Below are 11,184 nucleotides of genomic sequence, written 5' to 3' on the forward strand. Positions count from 1 at the left end.
TGGGGGCTTGTGGGCACCCTGCTGGCCCACTTGCCCCCTCTTTTGCTATATGGTGGGTTTCGTCCAGGAAAAAATCAAGGAGTATATTTTTCGTGGTTTCACCGCCGCCACGAGGCGGAACTTGAGCAGAACCAATCTAGAGCTCCGGCAGGACGATCCTGCCGGGGAAACTTCCCTCCCGGAGGGGGAAATCATCGCCATCATCATCACCAACACTCCTCTCATCGGAGGGGACTCGTCACCATCAACATCTTCATCAACACCATCTCATCTCCAAACCCTACTTCATCTGTTGTAACCAATCTTCGTCTCGCGACTCCGATTGGTACTTGTAAGGTTCCTAGTAGTGTTAATTACTCTTTGTAGTTGATGCTAGTTGGATTACTTGGTGGAAGAGTTTATGTTCAGATCCTTGATGCTACTCATTACCTCTCTGGTCATGAATATGATTATGCTTTGTGAGTAGTTACTTTTGTTCCTGAGGACATGGGATAAGTCATGCTAATAGTAGTCATGTGAATTTGGTATTCGTTCGGTAATTTGATATGTTGTATGTTGTTTTTCCTCTAGTGGTGTTATGTGAACGTCGACTACATAACACTTCACCATTATTTGGGCCTAGAGTAAGGCATTGGGAAGTAGTAAGTAGATGATGGGTTGCTAGAGTGACAGAAGCTTCAACCCTAGTTTATGCATTGCTTCGTAAGGGGCTGATTTGGATCCACTAGTTTAATGCTATGGTTAGACTTTGTCTTAATTCTTCTTTCGTAGTTGCGGATGCTTGCGAGAGGGGTTAATCATAAGTGGGATGCTTGTCCAAGTAAGGGCAGTACCCAAGCGCTAGTCCACCCACATATCAAACTATCAAAGTAACGAACGTGAATCATATAAACATGATGAAACTAGCATGACAGAAATTCTCGTGTGTCCTCGGGAGTGTTTTTCCTCCTATAAGACTTTGTCCAGGCTTGTCCCTTGCTAAAAAAGGGATTGGGCCACTTTGTGGCACCGTTGCTACTTTTGTTACTTGTTGCTTGCTATTAATCATCTCACCACACAATCACTTGTTACCCACAGTTTCAGTGCCTGCAGATTTTACCTTGCTGAAAACCACTTGTCAGATCCTTCTGCTCCTCGTTGGGTTCAACACTCTTACTTATCGAAAGGACTACGATTGATCCCCTATACTTGTGGGTCATCAGATCCACATATGATTCTGGAGAAGAACTTGTGGGTTATGGTACTACTAAAAGAAAACACCGTTGAAATGATTGCTAAGAAAGATTCATTGCACCGGTTCAAATTAAAAACTTGATGAGGTGAGAACCTCGAAATAGCTTCAGCGGATTTTGAATGGAAGCACGAATCTTCTGAGATTTCTTCAGCGCTCTAGATAGAAAATAGGTTTGAACAAACGAGAGAGGCTTGGATAAGAATTTCCAAAACGGAAAGCATTGAATGAATGAAAAGGATATGATGAACACCGAAAGCTTGAATTGAATCCACCGGAGAAGAAAACAAGACTAAAGAAAGATAAACTCACCACCTGAGCATCTTCATAATGGATCACCGGATACGATACGGACGAAGAGATAGCAAACGCATCAATGAAAATAAAGACACTTGGATGATAATTTAATAGTTGAAGCAAAAGGGCGGGAGGATGGGGAAAAACAAAGACAACTTGGGAGAGATGACACAAACTCCGGAAATAAATAAGAGGATTGGTCTCGCAAATATTTAAGAAGATTGAGTACTTGAAGAGAAGCACACCAGATGAAAAGGAATTTCATGACAACTCCGGTTTCTCAAAAGGAGTAGCATTCCCATAGGAATACGAGAACACTACTTAGGACAGATATGAAATCACCACTTGACATCCAAGCAACTCAAATTACCTTACTCCAACAAAACAAAGGATGATGTTTGCAAATTAAGCCAGAAAACAATTCATGACACAAATTATGTCTGATATTTTCATGGTAAGGCCCGCATGGGCTCGATCGTACATTCGATTGTCATATTGAAATGATGCTTGAATATGCTCCTTAGGCGTAACGAACTAGAAGGCTTGACGAAGCATATTTGACGAAGAATATCAAGATTGTCCTCTGTAAGAAGGACCGTGCACAAACAAACACTAGATGTCGAACCCCAACCTCACATCATGCATTGGAAGATAATCCTAGGTAACTACTTGAATTCACGGCTGAGAAGTTCCGAAATCTTTCTTGGTTATGCTATGAGGTTGTGGGTCCAACAACCTACTCAATGTAATCAGCTGCATGACCTTTCTCGCAACTGTCAAAACATATCCAAGAAGTTCTGCAAACTCATCTACCTCGGACCTTCGAAAAACAACGATACTAGACCCGGTAGATCATCCGAGCTATCTCCACCGGTACTGGGGAAAATTCACGACACTATTTGCCGCCAAGCAAAGTATTGAAGCATTTTGATGTTCGTGTCCTGAGATACTAAGGAAGCTGGACGATAGCGTCGTGCCGAAAACCCCTTGGAGATCTACTTCTCGATAACAGGAGGCACCAAGTCAGAACTCCGTCACATCGGCATCATATAGATTCCAAAATATGTGTGTGATCCCTAAAAAAAATTGTGCGAGAAGAGGTGTAGAATTAAAATTCCTACATCAGAATTTCTCACCAGAGCATAGAAGAGGAGTAAAAAGAATCATACTCTCTGATATATAACTAGACTCAAAATAGTTTTTCGCTAGACTCAAATCTGCCAAGTTGGATCAAGCAAGGGGGCTCCTAGGTCAGTATTGCTCTAATACCAACTTGTAACGCCCAAGATGCGATCATATCATTATTTTGACTTGAGGACGTCGACAGGGATAGAAGCGCATCTCGTTGTTTCGCAAGAATGAATATCATTACAAGTTCAGTACAGAAGAGGTGAGCATATGGAATTGTCTTACACTCGCCACAAGCTTATCACGATCATGTTAATATAAAGATACATTCAATACCATTTGGAAGAGCAGGGTCCGGCTACGGACAAAATCAAACGATAAAAACGACGTCCATCCTTGCTATCCTAGTCTGCCGGCCTCGAACCCATCCTATAATCAATGAAGAAGAAGAAGAAACTCCAAATAGAACAATCATCGCGCTCATGTCGAAGTATCGATTTACATGTACCTGCAACTGTTGTTGTAGTAATTTGTGAGTCACAGGGACTCAACAATCTCTTTTCCAAAGATATCAAGACTAGCAAAGCTTAATGGGTGAGGTATGGTTAAGTGGTGAGGCTACAGCAAGCACTGAGTATTTATTTGAGTGGCTAACTTACGAGTACAAGAATAAGAGGGGGGTGATCTACGCATAAATGGATGTGAACTAATAATGATCAAGAAATGATCCTGAACACCTACTTACGAGTCATACATAACCCCACTGTCTCCTCTCTCGGATACAGAGCTCACAAGAAGAGACAATCATGGTTACGCACACAGTTGGCATGTTTTAATTAAGTTTACTTTAAGTTTGCTATGACCGGGTGTTAAACAAAGTTTCCGAGTTTCCACGTGACTGCGGGCACGGCTTTCCAAAAGATTTAACCCTGCAGGGGTGCTCCAACTAGTCCATCACAAACTACCATAAGCTGCGTAGGAAACCTCGACCACAGAAAACCCGTGATCTCCTCGGATTCCTAGTGGAAGGCCTCAACCTCGAGATAGCCCAAAGTATCCTTGGGATTTCGTGCAGAAAACGTACGAGAAAGGTAAAACAAATCTGGCAAGACCGACCTACGTGGCGACGACCCCGATAAGAGTCGTGTACCTTGTTCTCAGGACATGTCGGATAAGCTAAGTGTGCAGTGGCTTGATAGAGATCTCCCGAGTTGCCTTGGGTTGGCCCTGCACGGTGCTCTAGTTTGTACCAACACTCATGAGGAGCACTGGCCCAGGGATTGATTAATTATCCACGACGGACGGTAGGTCCCTATGCATTTTTATTAGTTATTAGGAAAATGTAGTACCAATGTTGGGCCTTGCCAGAAGAGTTTTATCCCAAAACAAAAACCAAGGGGGTCCCCATAACACCCCAAGCATGTTAGGAGCGCTCAATATGGAACATAACACCGATACACAAGTAACTAGGGCGGAAAAGGTGGAACAAAACAGTGATCTAGAAGGCCAAGCCTTCCACCTCTTACCAAGTATATAGGTGCATTAAATTCAATAGCAATAATAAGGTGATATATGTGGGAACCCATGCTTTCATATGGAAGCAGCTTGCACTTGCAACTAGCAATGCTATAAGAAGGGTTGAGCACGCGGTAATATAGCCAAACAAAGGTTTGCTGGGATGTGGAGGGGTTAGAGGCTTTTCATGGAAATGTTGGGAGGCTTGACATAACAGGTGGTAGGCAGCGAGACATAGCGACAGAAACGAGACAACTAGCATGGCAATGATAGTAGTGGTATCTTGAGAAATGACCATCTTGCCTGAGTTTCCGCTTGGAAGAAGAACGAATCCGTGAAGTAGACGAACCAATATAGTCCAACGAATCTTCACACTCTGACACGCTTGCGGAACTCTATAGAGAAGAAGCAATCCGGAACCAACAATCAACACACGATAAACACCACAACTTATGCAAGACATGATGCACAAATACATATGATTCATGACTAGTTTAATTATGCAAGGCATGAAAATCACAACAATTAATACTACACATTAAGCGAAGTTCAATATGCAACGAGTTGCATATTGACGAAACTCCACAGTTGAATTATTTAATTCACTCTTGTTTATTTACACGACAATTTTAAATGTTATTAAACATGGCAAGAGGTGAAGCATAAATAAACTATATATCTATACATTTTAGATGAGGTCGAAAACAACAAATAGCATTTGTGAAACGACCCCATATGTTAATTTTGAAATTGGTCCAGAACTAAACCCATTTTATACTAATTAAACATGAAAATAAATTGCACCATGTTATCCTACACATTTTTCTAGTCAAGTTACATATGTTGATTATTTTAACCGGGGCTATGGTTAATTAGATATGAGACAAACTGTTTCAACATGACATTAGGCAATTTTTAATGCAACCGTCATTTAAATGTCTTAACATGCATGCGGATGACATATTCAAGTTGCATGCAATTTTACGAAAATATTGGCATGAAAGATATGGATCATGTGTCGTCATGATGGAAAGATTTGGGTGCCATAGCGACAAAAACGAAAAGATGGACAATGTTCCCGTTCCGATAACTCGATGAGATACCGGTGCAAACGTATTGTGAGCATGAGTGTGTCATGCCAACGAATGATGGAGTGATCCCGGTTAGTGGTTTCCCATGTGCCGGAGACATGAAGACAAAGGCACCTGCAACTATCATGGCATCAACAGAACGAAGAACGTCGCATCCCATACAACAATGCATGCATCCACGTGCATCATCTCGACGACATACCTTCGAAGCATGCATATCGGAGCGGATCGAGTTTGATGCACCGTTAGTTGCGGGTCGTCGATGCAAGTACTAGTACATGTGTCGTCGTGGACGTCATGGAAGTAGTGCTACTCAGCGATCTCGTCGATTCAACGGTGACGAAGAAGGAGATGGGACACGGGATGGCAGCGAAGCTGAAATTAGGGGAATGTCTGGCTAGGTTCTAGGGTTTTCACATATTTCGTATATAAAGAGGGGGTTTCTGGTTAATTAGAGACTCCGGTTTAGATCAGACGGTCGAGATAAATAGCTTAGGGAGGTCAATTGAAAAACCGATGATGGTTGGGGGGTTATGGGATTGGTCCGGACCAAACGATCTCGACTCGATGATTCGGGTTCCGGGAAGTTACCGGGCGCGCGCAAGGGATCCGTGCACTATGCAGAGACGCTAGGTATGAGAGGGGAGGGAAACGCGGGCAGCCCGGTAACAGGTTTTTGTATACGAAAAACAGCTGCGATTTGATCAACTATAGTGCCTCTATATGTTAAACGTCGGGGTATTAAACGACATCTGAATGCAACGAAATTTGGCAAGCGGCCTACCTATACTATACTAAGACCATACGCCAACTTTCAACCCAACCCGGGAAAGTTTTATACGCACTTTCAAAAACAATAATTTAACGATGTCGCGGGCGTGTGCGTGTGTAGTTGGTCTTGAAACGGTCAACAATAAAAACAAAGAGACCCACAACTAATAACGATCGCAAGTTTTGAAAAATGACTATAACGGAGTGCCGATGCAGTGCGAATGATGCAATAATAAATGCAACAACAAAATAAATCACACGAATACAACGAAATAAAAAGGGAATTGTCTGGAGCGCTGGTTCGGGGTTGTTAAGTATTACTCCACTTATCGACCGCTATCGAGCATGCATTTAGAGTATTAAGTAAAACAGAATAATGCACGGAGAACAATGGCATGATGTAGACAAAGTAAACTCAAGTAATATGAATAAACCTCATCATTTTATCCTTAGTAGCAGCAACACAAATGCGCATTTTGTCCCCTTCTGCCACTAGGATATAGAAATTCGCCAGGTTGAACCTACCACAACGCATATCTCTCACCGAAGAAATATCGATCTAGTTGGCCAAATTATTTCAACAGATCGGAGAGAATTACAAAGCTATCATAATCATGCACATAAGAATCATATAAGTATTCAGATGTGACTCAAATATTTATCATGAATAATCTGAACATAAACTCATAATTCATCGGATCCCAACAAACGCATCGCACAAACGGAATTACATCATATGGATCAAAGCGAAGATGTGATGAGATCTAAGTTTTATTATTGACATGGTTATTTTATAATCTTTGATGAAAATTTGAATACTAGCTAAACATACATACAACAACGAGAACAAAAGAGTTTATAAGAATTTTCTTTATCACTTTCAGTTTATCAACTGAATTTCTTGAGGACAAGCAATGATCTGAGCCTGGGGGAGTTGATACGTCCTAAAAGTATCTACTTTTCCAAACACTTTTGCTCTTGTTTTGGGCTCTAATGTGTATGATTTGAATGAAACTAACCCGGACTAACATTGTTTTTAGCAGAACTACCATGATGTTATTTTTGTGTAGAAATAAAAGTTCTTGGATTGAGCTGAAAATTAACGAAGATTTTTTTTCATAATACGTAAAAAATATTGGCGAAAGAAGTTACTTGAGGAGACCCACCATGAGTCAACAAGCCTGGGGGCGCACCCACCCCAAGGGCGCGCCCCGTGAGCTCATGAACCCCTCGAGCCTCCGGCTGACCTAATTCCAACTTCCTAAGTTTCGTTTTGCGAAGAAAAAAACAAAGAAGTTTTCATCATGTTTTATGAGACAAAGCCGCCGCCACCTCCTGTTCTTCCTCAGTAGGGCTGATCTGGAGTCTGTGTGGTGCTCCGGTGAGGGGGGTTCATCGTCTTCGTCATCACCAACCCTTCTCCATCAACGATTCCATGATGATCACCGTCGGGAGTGAGTAATTCCTTCGTAGGCTTGCTCGACGGTGATGGGGTTGGATGAGATTTGTTTGGTAATTGAGTCAATTTGTTAGGGCTTGAACCCTACTATCCAATATGTTCTGAGATTGATGTTGCTATGACTTTGCTATGCTTAATACTTGTCACTAGGGCATGAGTGCCACGATTTTCGATCCGAACATATTTTGATTCTATGAATATTAGATTATTTTGGATCCTATCTTGCAAGTTATATGCACCTATTATGTGTTGTGAGCCCTAGCCCCCAAAGTGAAATAAATTGGGATTATCTCTGGTGATGACCGTAGTATGAGGAGTTCGTGTATTCTCCATGTGCTAATGCTTTGTTCCGGTTCTCTATTAAAAGATGACCTTGATATCCTTTAGATTTCCTTATGGACCCTCTTCCACGGGAGGGTAGGACAAAAGAAGTCATGCAAGTTCTTACTATAAGCATGTATGATTATATACAAAATACATGTCTACATTACATTAATGAATTGCAGCTAGTTTTGTACCACTCTAGGTTTTGACTATTACATAATGAATGTCATCCAACATACTTATCCATCGCTGATCCAATGCCTACGCTTTTCTCATATTGATCTTACTAAATTACTATTACTCCTACTGCTGCTACAAACTGCTACTATTACTATTCTCATTACTATTGCTATTGTTATTGTACTATCAAAACTATCAAACTCTTGTGCTACTAAACTTTTTGTTGCACAAAGATATTTCATTTATTGATAACTCAACTGATATGACTCATAAATATATTTTTTCACTTTTCTTGTGTCAAATCAATAAATTTGGATGAAATATTATTCTCAGAGACTGTTGTGATCCGCTATACTTGTGAGTTATCATCGCCGCCATGCCCTGCATCCGTTGTCGCCATCGCCGCCAAGATCCGATGGCCAGAGATCACCAGCGGAGGAGAGGAGATTTGTCGTCGGAGTAGTGAATTTTGCGGTAAAGAGCGGTGGTGCGGGGAATGAAGGATAGGGACGCTAAAGTCACCCCGCGTCCGCATATATATTGAAAACCTAATCGGTCTATGGGCCATCTGTAAAAAAATTACAAGCCAGGTCTCGTTTGCGAGATCCTTACGACCGATCATTTTTTTGGGCCGTCCCGCGTCATGCGAAACGCAGTTTGTCGAAGTTATACGAAATCTGCTAAAGAAGCTCTAGCTGTCGTATCTTATGCATGCAACATACCTGCAGCCAATCATCAGATCCTAATACTGTGGTCGGCATCGTTGTTCGTCCGATCGTAATCCTCAACCGAACGAACAACTTTGACCGGCTGCAGGGATGCTGGATGCATAAGATATGACGCATATAAAGGCAGTGGTTATAAAAAAGAATGTTTGCAAAGAGTTTTTTCTGCATTTTCTACCCTTTTTGCCACCCTGTGAACATTTTCTGTACGAAGAGTACGAATGACGGGGTCAAGTTGTCAGGTAACCTAAAAAAAAATTTATTAACTGGGCCGACCGAGTAAGCGACTTGTACTTACGTTTCGCCCGAACGATGTATATGGCCTCCCTGCCCTGAACCCTACCGAACCAGAGCGGCGAAACCCCGAATCCCCCACACCCCCACTTGCCATGTCGTCAACCGCTGCCGGCGGCAAGCCATCGCGGTCCGCCTCCGCCCTCGTCGCCGACACGGCGACCGGATCCCACCACTTCACGGTCGACCTCTACTCGCGCACCAAGGGCATCCCCACAGGCGAGTGCCTCATGTCCTGCCCTTTCACCGTGGGAGGCCACCGCTGGCTCGTCCTCTACTACCCCAACGGCGACCAGGCGGAGAACGCGGGTTACATATCCCTCCGCCTCATGCTCGCCGAAAACACCTACAAGGCGGTGAGGGCGCAGAACCAGTTCCGCTTCGCCGGCGAGCCGGAGAATCAGGCGCTGCCGTTGGCGGCGGAGCCGCTGAACAACTTCGCCGGCTTCGCGCGCTGGGGGAACTCCAAGTTCATCCGAGTGGAGGCCCTGGAGAAGTCGAAGCATCTCAGGGGCGACTCCTTCGCCGTCCGGTGCGACCTCATCGTCGTCAGCGACTTCCGCGCCGTGGAGACGCCCGCGCCCGCCCCTCCGGCGTTCGTCACCGTGCCGCCGTCCGACCTTCACCTGCACCTGGGTAGCCTTCTCCTCGCGGAGAAGGGCACCGACGTGGTGTTCGAGGCCGGAGGCGAGACCTTCGCCGCGCACCGCTGCCTGATCGCGGCCCGGTCGCCGGTGTTCAGCGCGGAGCTCTTTGGCGAGATGAAGGAGAGCGTCGACACATCGGCCGTCGTCAAAATCGATGACATGGATGCGCAGGTGTTCAAGGCATTGCTCTATTTTGTGTACACGGACACCTTGCCGGAGACGAAGAGGGAAGAGGCAGGGGAAGACGCCATGTCTCAGCATCTGCTGGTCGCCGCCGACAGGTATAACTTGGACAGGCTAAAGTTGATCTGCGAAGACAAACTTTGCAGGTGCATCCAAGTGAGCACCGTGGCGACAATCTTGGTGTTGGCTGAGCAACACCACTGCAGTGGACTGAAGAAGGCGTGCTTCGATTTTCTCAGCTCTCAGGCGAATCTGAAGGCGGCCATGGCCAGTGACGGCTTCGAGCATCTGAGCCAAAGCTGCCCCGCTATCATGAAGGAGCTGATCTCTATGCTCAGCGCCTTGGTTCCGTGATGCTTACCTAGTGTTCTACGAATGGTTGTTGGTGTTCCCAGGATTTCTGTCATCAAGTAGGTTTTAGCAATGGCAGTTCTTGTTATCTAGACTTAGGCTATCAGGTATGAGTATCAGGTAGACTCGTTTTATCTGTTCTGTTAGCTGATTGCATCTCTAAAACTCTCATGATTAGTCATGAAAATCTTTGCTGTCAGCGTACTCAGCTAGCTTGGTTGGTTGAATATTAGATTGACCTGCAAGCTTGCTACGCCATCTTTTTACATACAAGTAATTTTTGGAACCGTAATGTGCACTGCTCGGTGCGTCAACTATTGCACAATGCTACTCTCTGCTTTCTAGCTGCAGTTATGCTAGGTTGGTGCGAAAGCATGACGTGTAAATTTTCTACAACCTCGCCAGTTAATTTGGGCTGACTTTGCTATCAGATAGATAGTTCATTACCCTTCAGTGGATATATAGGTTCCTTACTCCCTCTGTATGCTTTGGATGAGGAATGCGATAAAATTCTGCCTTTATCTACATTTCTCTCTGGTTATAAAGGAGATGTGCAAAGGAAAAGTTGGTACTCCCTTCGTCTCAGTTTATAAGTCCGGCACATGAAGCTAGGTCGTTAATTTGGCCAACTTAATAAGAGGCATATATAAAAAGAAATATCATAGAAACTTTAGATGTTCTATTTTCTAATGATATATTTTTTATGTTAAATAATATAGTTTATCTAAGTCAAATTAACGATCTAGGTACACGTGCATACCTTCTAAACTGTGACGGAGGTAAACGTGAGAATGGTTATTAAAAAACCGGGTGTAACGGTTCGGTTCTTACTTTGGGTGTCGGGGGGATAATCCCGGGGTAGGCTCATCAAGCCTGCTCCTTCATTTCCGGCCCAAAGGACATGAACATATCCAGATCCCCAAAGCCCAAGTCTTCCGGCCGGCTAGGCACCACCTACCGGCTAGAGAACAAGGCGGCCATCCATCTG

At 43.9% G+C, this 11,184-nt stretch overlaps 1 protein-coding gene across 1 annotated transcript; it reads left to right on the forward strand.

Moving 5' to 3' along the window:
* Positions 1–9,091: 9,091 nt before the first annotated feature.
* LOC123412821 (BTB/POZ and MATH domain-containing protein 1-like) lies at positions 9,092–10,488 on the forward strand. The gene has a single exon (XM_045105768.1). The coding sequence runs from the start codon at positions 9,111–9,113 to the stop codon at positions 10,197–10,199; it is 1,089 nt and encodes a 362-aa protein (XP_044961703.1). The 5' UTR covers positions 9,092–9,110; the 3' UTR covers positions 10,200–10,488.
* Positions 10,489–11,184: the final 696 nt, after the last annotated feature.

This window comes from Hordeum vulgare, chromosome 7H (assembly GCF_904849725.1).
Source record: "Hordeum vulgare subsp. vulgare chromosome 7H, MorexV3_pseudomolecules_assembly, whole genome shotgun sequence".
Classification (NCBI taxonomy): domain Eukaryota; kingdom Viridiplantae; phylum Streptophyta; class Magnoliopsida; order Poales; family Poaceae; genus Hordeum; species Hordeum vulgare.